Raw genomic sequence first — 15,948 nt, 5'->3', positions numbered from 1 at the left:
CCCGATAACAAATGTTGCACAGGAGTTTCTGGGTTACTATTCCGTTATTAATGGAAACCAACAGCCAATGAAGCCAAAGAAAGTATAGTAGATGAGCCCTTAAATTTCCTTCTTTTGTTCATTACATGAAAAGGCACTAACAGTAAGCTTTTTCACAGCACTTCACGGGTACCATAAAAGTTGGTTGCCTGTTTCTTTTAGGTAATGAAAGAAACCTGGTGTGCAATCACTGAAGAATCTTCTCATCCTTTAGATAAATTACGGACCTGTCGATACTCCTACAGAAGTGCGCACATTAAGTGCAAGTAGTACTTATGTTTCAACAAGCAGCAAAAGCACATGCTGGTCATCAAATAAAAGGCTGCAGCCAACATTTTAACACGGCAAGTTGACTATGTGAAAATCTTTACTTCAGAACCCTCTCCTCACTTCACGAATATCCATTATCCTGTCATTTTCTGTCTTCTTTGTCCTTAAATATGTACAGTGCATATAACCCTGAATATTCCCTGCATTCTATACTATGTCTCCATAAGGCACTTTGTAGCATATCAGTCCGCCTTTTTGTATGACAGAGTACCTTGCTGCCTTTCACTGACACACTTGCATCATATTAGCAAAAGCCGACCACTGGGAGAACACGCAGTGTTTGCAACTGAATCACCATAAAACAAAACAAAAACCAGACACACTTCTAAGGCAGTGTACTTGGAAGAACAATGTACTTCATTTTTACGGATCAGGAGCTACGTAAGGCCTAGTAGATGCCATCAAAATCTATGACGTCATGCCGTTTGGTGCAGCAATTTCAACATGGCATCGCCACCCGCATTTTCTTTTTGTGCGTTTTCTCGCTGAGCAAGCGTCTTCTCGTGGCAAGCGTACTGATTTTGGTATTGTAAAAGGGTAATTTACTCAAATGAGGCAGATAGTTTTTCTCTTTAGTGTCCCTTTAAAGGCCACTAAGGAAGGACTGCGCAAACCTGCCACAGCGCACACTGGCAAAAAACGCAGGCGGCCTATGCGAGGCACGAAGCCTAGTAAACAGGAAGGGCGTGAGAAGCCCACAAACTGGCAAGGAGGAAAGCAGCATGTTCAATGAACATCTACAAATGCAGGAGGCCTTATGCGGCTGGGACCAACTGCCATTACTTTTGCCTGGCTGCAACAATAATTTGCTCGTGGCTGGCTGGAAGCTGGACGACTGTATATGAACCACCAAACTTGCACAATCGATTGTGACATCACGCTTAAAGAAGTAGTGGCAGAAATTACGCCCACAGGTGATCTGCTGGTCCACTGCTGCAAAGCCCTGCCAAGTTTCTGTGCAGAATGGATGGAACAAAGGAGGTCTGCAGAAAGCCACCGACTGAAATCTCACAAGCATAGCCTCACCTGACAGCAATGCACTGTCAAAAGTCATGCACACATATGTGCACTTGATGGCAATGTGCAACTATTCCTCAACCATAGCAGTAAATCAAGCAGATATTCCAATGAAGCACAATACAGAAAACAGTATTGCGTTTCTCCCATACAGCCAGTGCTGTTTGGTTTTCCAGACTGCCCAATATGTCCCCTGCAAATTGAAAAACAAAACAAAATTTTGGCTAGCTGATAGATTCATGATCGTGTATTTGCACATTAAACGAGGTTTTTTGTGGCTAATAAACTGAGTGGTTTCATAGGATACTTTCAGTTGCATGTTGTTTGTCCTTTTGTGTTCTGCTTGAAATGTGCAACACTTGGGGGGCAGGGATGCATATTGACCAAGATGGTCATTTCATGAACGTGCAATCAATTTATTTGCAACCCAATGAACATTCTAATGTTGCAACCAGGAAGAAGGACTTGGCGAGTATTTTGCTGCAGGGATGTGGTTTGTTGTATTGGTGTCTGGTGCTGCCACCAATCACTACTGACAAATCCAATGTTGCAAACCCTTATAACAGAGGGCGCAACTAAACTGTTTGCATGTGTGTGCAGATACGTTATAGTGACAATAAATAGTTCTGGGCACTCCCTTGCTGCTGCAGCTGAAGGTTGCATCATTTTTCATACCCCAATATTGTGTCAGAAGTGGTGGGATCAGCTTCAAATTGACGATGCCTCAGGGTGGCAGGGACACGAAGGACAGCGGGCCACTTGCAGCTGCCGGCAAGGAAGTCATGGTAATTACAGTGCCAAATGTTGCAACTGCCACCTCAGTATGACTTCAAAACCGGGTGGCTTGGCAAAGACTGTGTCAACAGTTCAATGAATATTGTTTTGCAAGGGGTCTTCATGCTGTCGGTGATGAAGTTTGAGTCAAAACACTGCTGTACTGCACGGAAGCCAGATCACTGGACATTTTATGCTCAATGCAAGTACAGGGCCAAGACAATGAACAGTACAGCATCACTGTTCCCCACCAATGAGCTGTACGAGAGTGCAATGAATCACCGATGGATTCAACGGGCTGGCAGGCAAGCTGGTGTGTTCTTCATGGCTCTAAGAGACATGGTGAAGTGCTACAACTACTCTTCACACAATCAATGTACAAGAGCAACTGGTCCGCGGCAGTTTTATTGTTGGTGTTCGTGACGAGCTCTGCCTCAATTCATAGCTTCCACTAGACGAAGTGCTAATCCGTGTGTGTCAGGCAGGAGAAGCAGAAAAGGAAATGAAAATGCATCCTGAAGCAATAAACATGGATGCAACAAAAGTCATGCAAAACTGCCCATATCAGTGACAGATGCACAACACAGTGGTGCCACTCACGAAGCGAGATTTGGAGTAATATTGGGAGCAGTAAAATGCTAACTTCGGAGCGGTTTGGAGCACCTAAATATGCAATTCGAAGCTCTTTGGAGCAACTACATGCACACTGCTAAAGACTTTTGTGAGATTTCGAACACTTATACCCCTGTCACGCAGGGCAACTTAAGTGCACTTCACTTATACCCCTGTCACACAGGGCAACTTAAGTGCACTTTGAGCGAGTGCACTTCGCCGGTAGTGTCATTTGCACGCTGTCACACAGGAACGCTTAGTGACACTCGCTGCAAAGTACACTTGCCGGCAAGTGCGTTCGCCAAACTCTCTTCGCTGCGACGGAGTGTCTATCCTCGGTAGCAGTGGCTTGCAAAAAAATACGCTAATGCAAAACGCGGCGATCGTGGTATCTTTAAACCATCGTTCTCGTTATTAGGAGTACTTCCATGTATTCAAACAAATGATACTACAACAAAAACCTCGCTACTCTCGCGCTCGGGCAGTTTGCGGTCACGTCCACTAGGGGGATGCGGGAGCACATGCCGTGCAATGGCCACGTCCGTCGCGTTGTTTACTTCCTTGCACATGTGTAGGTCAGTCATTCTTTAATCATTTGCGATGGCGTGTGCCACGGGTGCCACTTCCGCGAAGACAACATGGTCCGACGCAGAGGCGCGGGCACTCATACGCCTTTGGGAGGTGCAAATGAGTGCTGCCAAAACACGCTCCAAACGCCCGTCACCACTACGCGTCCCTTCTGCACCGGAGTCCGCCATTTTTGTTTTCGGTTCGTCTTGGATATGGTACTGTCTTGTGTCAGCTCGCGATGACCAATGTTATGCGGTTGCAATATTTACTTCATTTACGCGAAAAATTTATTGTAAACTATGTTCATGTCTATAATATGGAATTAAACTGCGAGCATTGCCAAAAATAACAAATATATGTTGCGCTACTAAACCACCAATTGCCACTGCCATAATTTCCAAAGCACACTTCTCTTTCTCGTGTAGCAGCGCGCCGTCAAAGTGACACTCTGTGAGCGTAAGTGCACTCGCTCAAAATGACACAAAATTTGCCAGTGTGACCGGGGTATTAGAGTGACAAGCATAATGCCAAATTTGGGCGCAAAGGTATCGGCCCGTCTGGTACATCGTGCCCGTTTTGCGATGCCCCAATCCGCGATGTAACTGCCACACACATATTGTGGACTTGGACGGGTCTACAATTAAGCCGTCACCTCCGTGCAACAGGCCTCAGCCCTGGCCAACCACCCGACCTTTACCGCTGGATTCGTGGACTTCACCACCGCTCATTACTTGACTTCATACACGAAGCAAATTTGTATATGTATTTTTTAATCAATAGCTATTATGCTTAAGGGCAGAGTTTCGAAAAAAAAAAAAAAATCAGTACTGGAATGCTCTAAAGCAATAATGCTGTGCCTCTAAATACAAAAAGCGATAACTAAATTTTTATCTTACTAGTTGAAATGAGAACAAACAACCTGTTCAGAGAGCCTGCACTTCTACTTAAAATTGAGGGAGGTGCCGAGACTTTGGCTTTCAGATCTCCCTAAGTTTAGCATTCACTTCTGCTAGCTTGGCCATATTAAAAATTTGTAAAAATATTTTTTATCCAGAGTGTTTCTGTTGCATATAATCGCATGCTTTTTTTTTCTCGGAGGATAACGAGTTAGTGACGTTCTGTTTGTGCTAAATACCAATGAGGTTCTCAGTCTAGTAGCGAACCTGCATTTTGCAGCAATGTTACTGCATAGAAAATATGACTTTCCAGTTTTTTTTTTTTTCAGAATACAGAGGGACCATACCAAGTTTACAACATGCAGGTTATCGTAAGGTCAATCAGCGCAACAGACAGGGCTGCGCACCATGTGATGTCCACTTTGGCCATGGCCTCCGAGATTGGGCTGCGCATGCCGTCTCAGAGGCAACGTTTTGGCGCATTTGGGCGCAAAATCGCACTTTTTTATCAGAATGGAGCAGAAAATCTCATTTGGTGCAATTTGGAGCATTTGGTGCATTTGGTGCAAGAGTGGGAGCACTGACAACACAGTCATCTCATGGGCAGAGGTTTCTTCTTTGCCATGTTGACTTTGCTGATGCCTTCAATCCGCACTCAGAATGTCCCGCACGCCAAGCAACCTAAAACAAATGCAGAAAGAAGGGCCCCCTGGCAGCAGTCTGCCACGATAGCAACAAACTTTCTCTTGTGGTATTAAGTGCGGTCAGTTCAAGCGGTGAAGCTCGGGGCAAAGTTCAGTGACGTAAAAATTGAATTATTGCCTCTATGCATCAAAATTGACAGTGATGCCAAGGTCACCGTTGTACCCAGTGGGGGCACGAATTGGGGCCCTAAAGATCACGTTGCTTCAAATCTTGTGAAGCACTGGAAGTGCCAAGGGGTACGAAATGGATTGCTTCTTAAGGAGGGTGTCTTGCGATTCCGGAAGCTCTATTGAGACATGTGTTCTATTCATTCTACGATGCCCATCAAGGTACGATTCAATGCATGGCAAGCAACAGCAACTCTGTTTGATGACCTCGCATAAGCAAATACATTGTGCCTAGGAGCACAATGTATTTGTGTTGTAGCGAAGCATTGGAAGTCTGTAAGGCCGGCCGATTGGGCGCGTTGGCATCGATTTGTATGGACCACTCCCTCTAACGTCGGCTGGTAATCGCTGGGCCATCATCGCTGTTGACCACCTTACGCGATATGACGAAACTGCCGCCCTCCCAGTGGCTACAGCGTGCGATGTTGCCTCCTTCCTGCTGCACTGATTCATGCTATGCCACGGTCCACCCTAGGAGCTGCTCAGCGATCGAGGTCGTGTCTTCTTGTAGGAAGTCGTCGAAGCCATTTTCAAAGAATGCAACGTTGTTCATCGGAAAACTACTGCTTACCACCCGCAGTCAAATGGCCTCACCGAACGCTTTAACCGCACGCTCGGCAACATGCTCTATTGGGATGCCGTTCTGCCTTTCGTCGCCTACACCTATAACACCGCCCCTCAGAGCACTACTGGTTTCTCACCCTTTTTCTTATTGTACGGCAGGCACCCGTCGCACAATCGATACAATCCTTCCATACAAGCCGGATCCGTCCGAGTGTGCACCTATTTCTGCCACAGCCAGACTTGCTGAGGAGTGTTGGGAGCTTGCCAAGACATTTACTACGCGTGACCAAGAACGGCAGAAGAGCATTCGCGGTGACACCACCACTTCTGCGCTCACGTTCCTCCCTGGAGCGCTCGTATGGCTCTCGGTCCCTACCAGTGCAACTGGCCTCTCTTCCAAACTACTGCCCAAATACGAAGGCCCCTACCGTGTCGAACGCACATCTCCGGTCAACTACCTGGTTGAACCCATTGAACCATCTTCGGACATGCACCGTCGAGGGCGCGACATTGTCAACGTAGAGCGCCTGAAGCCCTACCATGACCCGCTCATAGTGACAAGCAGTTAGGTCGCCAGGCGGCTCCCTTTTCGTACCCAGGGTAATTGTAGCGAAGCACTGGAAGTCTGTAATGGGTCGTCCTCTCGGGCGCCTTCTAGTGGGTCTTCCTCTTCAGCTCTTCTCGGAGAGCACGGCCCTCGCGCTCGGAGTCCGCGCTCTGTCTTGACTGTCACCGTTGTGCTTCGTCGACTATTGCCGTCAATAAACGCCTTTATACTGTGCACAATGTATGGGCAGAATGTCTGTTGAGTTGTGTGAATGACATGCAGCTACAAGTGTTCAGTGGGCAGAGTCTCTGCTTCCAATACCTTCAATGAAGAGCTCGTGGCAACAAATGGGGAAGATCTGTTCCACATGGAGGGATAAAATTTTCTCCCACTTCACACTGCAGAAACCCTCACACTACACTGTACTTCCATCCAGGCAATGATTTTGGCTGCGAAAAATGTTATGGCTCGTTTCAGCAAACCTGAAGGGTTCAAAACCAAATAACACACCCCAGTACTTGTCACACGAGTATGTAAGCTTTGTCAAGAACTGGGGTTTCAGTCGCGTTGCTGGCAGTTCCAATTATCCCCATCAAACGGTGCTGTGGAACATGCAGTGAAGACTGTGAAGGGTTTCTTTCAAAAGAGCACCGACTGCTTCCTGGTACTGCTAGTGTGCAGCAACATGCCAGGTGTCACTGGCTACAGCCCACTGATGGCTTGGCAGTCACGAACATGTGTACCCAAGGACTAGGAAAGCTGCCGCTGGAAATACCACCACCCAACATTTCATCTCAAAAGGACATCCCCACCAAGCAACGGCACACTCGTGATTTTTACAGTCATTACATATTGAGCTTCGAGAAATCTCTTCAGGAGATGAAGTGTGGGTAACCGAAGCCAGATACGGCGCTCAGGTTCTCAGTAGAGCTAAATGGCCACGCTAATACACTGTTGAAGCACCCAGAGGTGTTATGCAGCAGAACCAATGACATCTGGTGCCTTGTGCAACTGAGCAGTCCAATCCCACTCGTAGTTCTTTCTCCTTCGGTAAACCAAACCCAACATATCCAACCTCCTTTCCAAGATAGAAGTGAGAGCCACCTGGCAAGAATGAGAAGAGCTCCAGACTGGATACAGGTGGCATCTCTGCGAAGGCTACGACATTTGAAAGGTGGGTGTTCCCTTCAAAGACAATGAACCTGTAAACATGACCTGAAGAAGGGAAATGCGCTGCAGTTTGCTACATTAACCCATGGAGGAGCCCCTACCATCACTGACAACACTGACGCTGCTAACCCTTCTAAGAGAGTATGCCGCTAAAGTGGTCCCACGCATTTCCTTGCTGGCTCAGGTGAATGTCGCATCGCTCTTCCCGTCTCAGCCACTAGCAACAAGTTGCGCACATGAACCGCAAGGAATATGGACATGCCTTCTGACTATACCCATGCTTTGGACGGTGACCAAATTATCAGGTTTAATGTCCCAAACCAAAGTGCTTTGAGAAAGGTGAGATAATGAAAACATCCCCAGGGTGTCTATCGAGTTGACATTTCTAAATTCCCTGAGTTTTCCAGGTTTTCCGTGAGTGTTTTTGCTAAAACTCCCCGAGTTAAACAGAACTTTGTTTTATGTCAAGATGGGTAGAGACTATGTCGATTGATGGTGTCACTCTCTAGTACGCACGTTAAAAAATAAAAACGACTTAATCCCATTTGAATACTACAGCGAACAGTTAAACCTCAATATAGCGAAGTTGGTAAAAGCGGCAACTTACTTCGTTATATCGAAACTGAAATTCGACCTTTCATGCAAGGCATAGTTACTGAAGGATTAATGTTAAACTGAAAATGCCACAAGAATGCTGGACTATTACGGCAACATGAAAAAACTTTTTTTTTTTGCGTGAAAAAAATCAATTTTCTTGAGCCTCAGGTGCCGCAATCACAATTAGATGCCTTGCCTGAGTGTCACGTGTAGAGACTAAACAAATGCAGGTTTAACGCACTGTGGAATTGCGCTTATTCTGCTGCTGCGGCTTGTTGTCAAATCATCGCGCATTGCCCAGAGCAATGCGTCGCCTCTGCTATCACATTGCCAAGCCGAACCATTTGCTCCCCACGAAAGTGCAACATTGAAATCCGCCGTACGTTAAAAAAAGTCGCAATTTCACCGCGAGAGCGAAATAATGAATCTGATAGCAACAAATAGGAATTTTATACGAGTATAGGCTAGCAGCTCACTCCTTCAGGAAATGCAGCCAGTGCAGTAAGGGAAGTGACCTATCTATGACTCAAGGGCATATTCAGGTGTCTACATTGTAAGGGGGGAGGGTCTATCACCCGATCGGTTAGGGGGGAAGGGGAGTACAAGGGCTGAAGCCACCGCCGCAGCAGTGCATTTTGGTGGGTCACGCACATTTACAACAGCCCAAAGGGAATTGTGGCGGTGCCTAAGAAGACTTCGTTGGAAATGTGCATAGGGATGACAAAGGGGGAAACTCGACAAGCAGCCTGACAAAGAAGGTGGACGACAGGCACTGAGGGGACAAGTTGGGGGCTGGCTTTGGAGGGGGGGGGGGGGGTCGATCGCCGCTGTCCGCTGTCGCCCCCCCCCCCCCTCTGCATCCGCCACTGCTATGGCTTTAACGGAAAAAGTTTTGCAATAAGGGCAGAACACCTACAAAGGTATGAGCCGTCTGCTGATACCCTCTAAAGATATCACGGCACGCACGACCACACCCGCTGGTGCAAAATACGTACTTCCTGTCGGACTCACGCAGCCACCCCCCCCCACCCAACCCTCTGGCTCCATGTGCCCCTCGCACGATGAAGACGGTCGGCTTGTTTCCCCTCTGCTTAAGCGCCGTTCGTTGGCAGCGTTCGCGCACTTTCACTCGCACATGGAGTATACGACGCGTGGGGTGATGTAATCGTGATTTTGACTTGCTAAGGAAGATCATGGAGAAGGCAATAAGTTCGCCTGTAGTGTCTATATAATTGCTATCGCAAAAAAAGCAAAATAGCTGCGAACTAAGATTGCATGAAAGCACGGCAACAGCCTGAATTATGGCGCATCCGATTATTGTGGCCACGTTAGTGTTTTCCGACATCGTGCGCCGAATCGAGCAAGTGGGACCCGTGAAAGTGTTGTGAATTTCAAGCGCCGCCATGCCTTGGTTTTGAAAAGTTTTGTAATTCGGCTTTGTAGCAAGACATCCACATAAACAGTTGCGTGGCTGATAATTGCGAGCTGCAGCCCCCAAAAATGTCGGTCGACTGCCTAAAACTTGTTTCAGCAGTGCCCTCACCAGAAAAAAAGAAAGAAAAATAGCTTTCACTTGCTGTAAATGGGCACGTTACTTATGCTCGCTCTCGCCTGGAAATTTCCTCTATTCTTCACAGAGCCCTAAATAGCATCTTTGAAGCTCGGGATCAGAGCGAGTGAGCTCTAAATAGCGTCGTCGTCGTTTATCTCGCCGATCGGTATAGCTTGCAAGATACTAGCCTTGTCACCAATATCCGCTTCCTGAACGATCGCGATCGCTTGCAAGATAACTCAAGCTCATTACATCTACTGCTACCGCCTCTGCAACTAATCACGCTTGTTACTTGGCAAGCGGCGATAACAAAAACACCATGTCGGGCGCTAATGCACAGCACGCGCGACAAAGAATACAAAACTTTACACTGACGTAGTCCCAGAATACCCTGGCAACATTGCGCGATACGATGTGCTGTGGTTCATGGTTCCCGCATGCCACGCATTAACCGGATTCTCTTCCAACTCCCCCCGCTCCGAAGGCGAACAAAGCATCGAGGTGCGCCCCTTCCCCGCCGCCGCAGCAGCCGTTCGATTTGAAAAATGCCTTCACAAAACCTCGAGCCAGCGTTACCGCGACCTTCGTTCCCTTAGATTTCCCTGATGGGAGAACGATTTCCCTGAGTTTTCCCTGAGTTTTTCCAGATTATCCAAAATCCCTGAGAATTCCCGGTTTTCCCGGTCGGTAGACACCCTGATCCCATGTTATATCAACAAAATCAAGTTTGTAATCAAGGTGCAATGACGGGGGTCGAACTCTGGTAGGCAGAAGAGCCACTGCTTCCACCACATTAACAAAACTGTTACCCGCTATGCTTGGAACTGTGTACTACTGCTCCTGTGTACTACTACTGTCAATTTTGCTTCTTCAGAACAATTTTTTTATTTAGTTTGGCACTTCTGCTGCAGTAAAGTGAATATGATTATGAGGCATCACATGGTTGTAGATATACACCAGCCCAGTTCTTTAATGTGCCCTAAACGTGAGTGCCCCATCAAAATGTGGCTGCTGATTTAACTCCGCATGTGGCGGGGATGGTGGGGAGCAGCATCACTCCCTTGCAATTACTAAGTGTCATTTTTTAATAGGAAATACTTATTTTCTTCACTTTTATGCCACCTTGACCGGGGAGCTAAAGAAAAGCCCTGCTTGCCTCTGCTGTTTACAAAGAAAGTTTCCTTGTTGAAGTAAAAACTTGCCTCACATTTGGTACATTTTGTGATACAGCAAGTCATGCAGGATGAGCAAAATATGAAACTGGAAATATGTTTTGTGCTCTGGTATGCTCACTGTCGTGGAAAACTACACAATGCCACTATTTTTTATACAATGCCAAACGTAGTCTGAACTACAGCATCACTGTGTACCTGAATAGTGCTATGCAAACACATAGGCTAGAAAGAATTATACGTGTCTAATGCAGATTAATGAAATCAAGAGTTCGACGAAACCTTGTCTGGTTGGGACAATGCAGATTATCTATTCAGACTTTCTGAATGACATCAGCAGATACATCTTTCTCTTCGTGAAAGCATTTTTTTTTTAATATGTAGAAGTAAAAAGTGTATTACAGGTGAAGACTTTTTGATCTTATTAAAGGCAGTTTAAGGGCTAGCAACAGTGCCTTTTTTTTTTACTATTTGCATGAGGTTGCCCTATTCAGTTTTCATCAACACACACAAACCAATGCACATTGCTGCCATTGTGCAATGCCACACACACACACATGCACGCACACACACACACACACACACACACACACACACACACACACACACACATTGCAACAGACACAAAGTGCACAACCAGAGCCACCCGTGTTACAAACACCAGCACAAAAAACCCAGTGCAAATGAGCATTCGACTGCCACCACAAGCAGCACACCCTCAAGCCAACCAAAGCCAAGCTGCAGCCCAGTGTTGCCAAGATCACACAGCGTGGAAAGGGGATATAGGAAGGGTGTGGTACTAACATCAGCCGACAGGGGGGCGCACAGACAGCTGGCATCCAACGGCGCTTCATTTTTTGCTCTTCTTCCAAAATTTCAGCCGTAACTGACAAGGCAAAAAAAGAAGAGGCGAATGCAAAAACCAAACTGCTGCACACTGGAAATGTGCTTACCCAATGATGAGAAGAAAGGAAAAAAAGAAAAAAAAAGAAAAAGGTGCTACAACATACCTGCTTCACAAGCATAACAAAAGAGAGATACATGACCTTCTACAGACCGCCATTTCTACTCATGCTGATCAACCTACAAAATAATGCAATGGAGACACTGTGCTAAAACAATTAGTCAACCAGGCTGTTCAGGCATAAGTTACTTGAAATCTTTGAATATAGCATGCAAATAGATTTCCCAGGAATGACACTCAGGCTCAAACAAGCCTTGTCTTCTGAAATATGATGCACACACCCATGGCATGTTAGCAGGTATTGACAACACTGGGCTTCACAGTTTTGGACTGCCCGCGGGCACATCAGTGTTTCACCACCCAACAACATGTTCCTTACATTACATGTGCCTGTCACACAGACAAGACACAGTTGACGTTCCACGTACAGCCATCATCAACCAGCCAAGTCAAGTCAACGCAGAGAGGCTCGTAACCTATTTCTCATGTCAAAGCCTTGAAGTTACAGGCAGTTCTTGAAACTTGCAGTGGCATTCACGCACGCTTCCCAGTTGTGACAAAAAAAAAAACAAAACAAAAAAAAAACAAGGCTCCAGGTGCTATTCTACTTTTCTATATTTATGTAACCAGTCCGTTACACGTGTAACGGACCGGTTACATAAAATAGAAAAAGAAGCATGCATGGCATTATGTAAAACCAGAACCAAATCTTCGTTATCATAAAATGTACTTTCTTTTATGATATACACTCCCTTTCATTTCAGTATAGTAAAATGCTATCATGTCTAATGTCTAAAGCAAATGTCATGCAACAAACTTTTTCAAAGCAAGTAAGAACTGTCACAGTGAAAGCCTTCCCATATGCAGCATTATGTTGACACAAGCCAATCCACTGTAGGAGACACTATCAAACATCTCAGGTGGTGAGCACTGAAGCAATATTTTGTACACAGCACTATCTGCTACAGTGAGCACTTATTTATACAATCTAAGTGTGAACTGCGTGGAAACATTTACTCAGACTGACGAATTCATCAAGAAGCGGTGTTGAATGAAGAGTAAGACCAAACAAGTACAATATGATCAAAACAACTCGCTGATACAGCAAGTGACTACCGTATTTATTCGAACCTAAGCCGATGTTTTTTTTTTTTTTTTTGAAAGAACGATGTACGAAAGTGGGGGGGGTCGGCTTAAATTCGAGTACAATGATTAAGTTTTTTTTCTTTTCTGGCCTTGCGAATTTCGGGGGTCGGCTTAGAATTGGGGATGGCCTAGATTCGAGTAAATACGGTAGCATGAACTGGCTGCAAGATGTGCAGAGAAGTTTTGATCAGCTTGGGCGTGTGCCCCAATTAGGGTGGTGTTGCGCTGATGCAGCCTTTGCATGTAACCATATCAACCAAACAATGGTTACGGGTACGTATGAACCAGCTAACTTTACAGTCACTGTTACCCAGCACTGAAAACAAGTGCAGAGCATAGGTTGCTAAGTGGTTATAGTGCCTGCAAGGTATGATTGACGAGGTGCTATGATGGAAAGAATATCTTGCCACCACAGAGGTGCTTGGGGCTCATGTTTGTATGTTGACACAAACCGATGTACTACAGGAGACCTTAGCGAACACCTCATCGGCACATTTTATACAACTTAAGAGCAAACTGCATGGAAGTATACAATTAAAAGGCTTGTTCAGCCACTAACTTTCCCCAAAATAATACATTGGAACTTGTCATGCCCAATGAATGGTATGCAAAGGGCTTTAAAGCCGTTACTTTGCAAAAAAAAAGCCAGATGTAAGGTGAGCATTGTGGCTTTTGTCACTTGTATGCTGAAGCCAATTGGTGGTGCACATGCAATATTACAGCAGCCACCTTGCAAACTTCATGGTCAAAGCCGGCCAACACTATTGCTTAGGACTGAACAAAGACCTACTGCACTTAAAGGAGCACTGACATCAAATTTACCCATGAAAATATTTTTGCATCAACAAGTAGTTATTGACCCCCCAGTAGCAATTCGCAACTCAAAATGCAACGGAGGGACGAAGAACTATCCGATACACTGATTAATATGACCAGTGTCGAGCACAATTCAAAACGGGTGGCAAGCCCGCCAATTAGTAGGCCTGGCATCACTGCCTCACGGTCACCTCCAGACCGCGACCCGGCTGATCCCCTGGCCACAGAAGAAAGTGGCGTGACGTTCAACTGACGTTTCGTCTGCTAGGTGCACACGTGCAGTCATGTCATCGGCATCACCTACAACAGCGTCGACAAGTGATGAAGGTAACATTCTGGAATTTGGAATCGCCGCGTTTTGCGACATCACAAATCATTTTCGCTTCGACCATTTGCAAAGCAGCGATTCAGACATGGACGCCATTCCAAGCAGCAACGAGGAGGTGCCCGCAGATGCTCACTTGGGCTGTGCTCACTGGTATGTCTCAAATGGCTATACTAGAGAATTATAGCGCGTACGGCATTCCGCTATAATCAAAGGGGCATTCGGAATACCAGGTTACCGGACAATGCTATCAACATCTTGTGACGCTTTGGACAACCACAATGCTGGATAAGTATGTTTCTTTGTTTTGCCGGGTGTCCGTGATGAAAAGAGCTTAACAAGGAAACACGTATGGAATTATGCCGCTGCCATGGGTGTACACCAGCAGAGAAGTAGCATACACTTTCTGTGCTTGCGAGGCTCTTCTTTGCGCCACTAGATGACCCCACCTATCCAGCCTCTTGTGTTAACTGCTACAGTAATCCAGTGTGACGCCAACATACAGATGTGTATGGACGAACTAAAATTCTCTATTAACACTATCTGCTTTGTTACTCTTCGGCAATGACATATCTCTATACCATACTTTCCGATACTAGCTCCACTTCGATAGCCTGTGGTCGTGTTGGCAGGTACCGTATGTGTAAGGAAGCGACACAATCTTTCCACATTTTCCGTGCTTCAAAGAACACGACCGCAGCGCACAACTGTGCCCTGATGTGCAGCCGATGAGCACACAACAAAGCATTCGAAGAGGCGCAACGAAGATCAGGCATGAGGAGAGCACTAGAGTGAGAGCGTTTCCAGGCGTTGGCGTCATTACTGACATCTTCGTTATTACAGCGTAGTCACTCAGGATGGTATGGGACACATGTAGGCCCACTGAAACAATGAAAGCTATCACGTAGAGGGTGCTGCAACTGCAACATGCCGTTTTTATTTGAAATGGGAGGTGGCCCTAGTAGCCCGAGTTGTTCTCGCTTTTTTGCTGTCATCGCTCCTGATGTGCCTGTATTTGGTTTCTCATTCACCACGAACAAGATGTCCAGTAAATGCAAAACATACTTCTTTCATTCCAGCGGTGCGGTCAGATCAAATGTAGACAAGAATTCGCAAAGCCCTACCTGGTCTTGCTAGATTGTTTGGACACGTGTACGAGCAATGATGCAAAACAGAAAACACCAGAAGCATGAATCGAAGTGCCGTAATACTACAGGTTGTCGCCTCGCTTTCGCGCAATTTTAGACTGAAGTTCTTTTGTCTTCAAGATGTGCAATCGTTTCTAATGTTGAGAGTTTATCGAAATGCACGGGGAGCAAGTGATACAGTTCAGTGAGCATGATAATGTCACTGTCGCGCCACCCTGTGCAACACTAGAGTTTTTGATGGCAAGCCACTGTGGCAAAATGGGCGTGATAGCTTTGATTTCCGAGGTGCTACATGCCAAAACCACAATATGATTATGAGGCACGCCGCAGTGGAGGGATCTTAAGTACACGGGCTCCTAGCAGTTTCGCCTCCATCAAAAATGAGACCGTCGTGGCCAGTATCGAAACTCCACCATTTGGAGCAGTAGCCGAGCACCATGATTACTGTACCACCGTGGCAGCTCGGGCGTGATAGCTTCGCTTAACACTCGCATCACAGTGCATCAGACCTGTGTTTATTTTGGCTTTACGTGTAACCTACGATTGCTGTGAAGAGGACTTCAGTGGCACAGCATCAAGTCATGGTCGCCAGATTTCAGGTTCAACAAAACTGAATTTCGTTACATTTATGAAATCAGTTTTTTTTTTCACACTAACATATGTTTCAGACACTCTTGCAGCAATTTTAGCGTAATAATTAATCTTTCAGCGACTATAAATAGCATAAAAGGTAAAATTTCTATACTTTGTCATATGGTTGTGACGGCTAAGGACTCTGAACTCAAGCTGGTGAAGGTGAAACTAGTATTTTATTGGGCAAGCTTGGCCCAGTAAAAG

At 46.0% G+C, this 15,948-nt stretch overlaps 1 protein-coding gene across 9 annotated transcripts in view; it reads right to left on the bottom strand.

Moving 5' to 3' along the window:
- LOC119375196 (GRB10-interacting GYF protein 2) overlaps positions 1 to 15,948 on the bottom strand; it is a 676,837-nt gene that overhangs the window by 13,133 nt on the left and 647,756 nt on the right. For 7 of the 9 annotated variants that reach the window (XM_049420360.1, XM_049420361.1, XM_049420362.1 and 4 more), the window contains one exon: positions 11,517 to 11,598. The exons of the other annotated variants lie outside the window; for them this stretch is intronic. In XM_049420360.1, the coding sequence (XP_049276317.1) occupies positions 11,563 to 11,598 (36 nt within the window). In that variant the 3' untranslated portion in view covers positions 11,517 to 11,562. The remainder of the gene's footprint in view (positions 1 to 11,516; positions 11,599 to 15,948) is intronic. 9 annotated transcript variants of the gene reach the window in all.

Source organism: Rhipicephalus sanguineus, chromosome 11, assembly GCF_013339695.2.
Source record: "Rhipicephalus sanguineus isolate Rsan-2018 chromosome 11, BIME_Rsan_1.4, whole genome shotgun sequence".
Classification (NCBI taxonomy): domain Eukaryota; kingdom Metazoa; phylum Arthropoda; class Arachnida; order Ixodida; family Ixodidae; genus Rhipicephalus; species Rhipicephalus sanguineus.
This window is presented reverse-complemented; position numbering and strand designations above follow the sequence as displayed.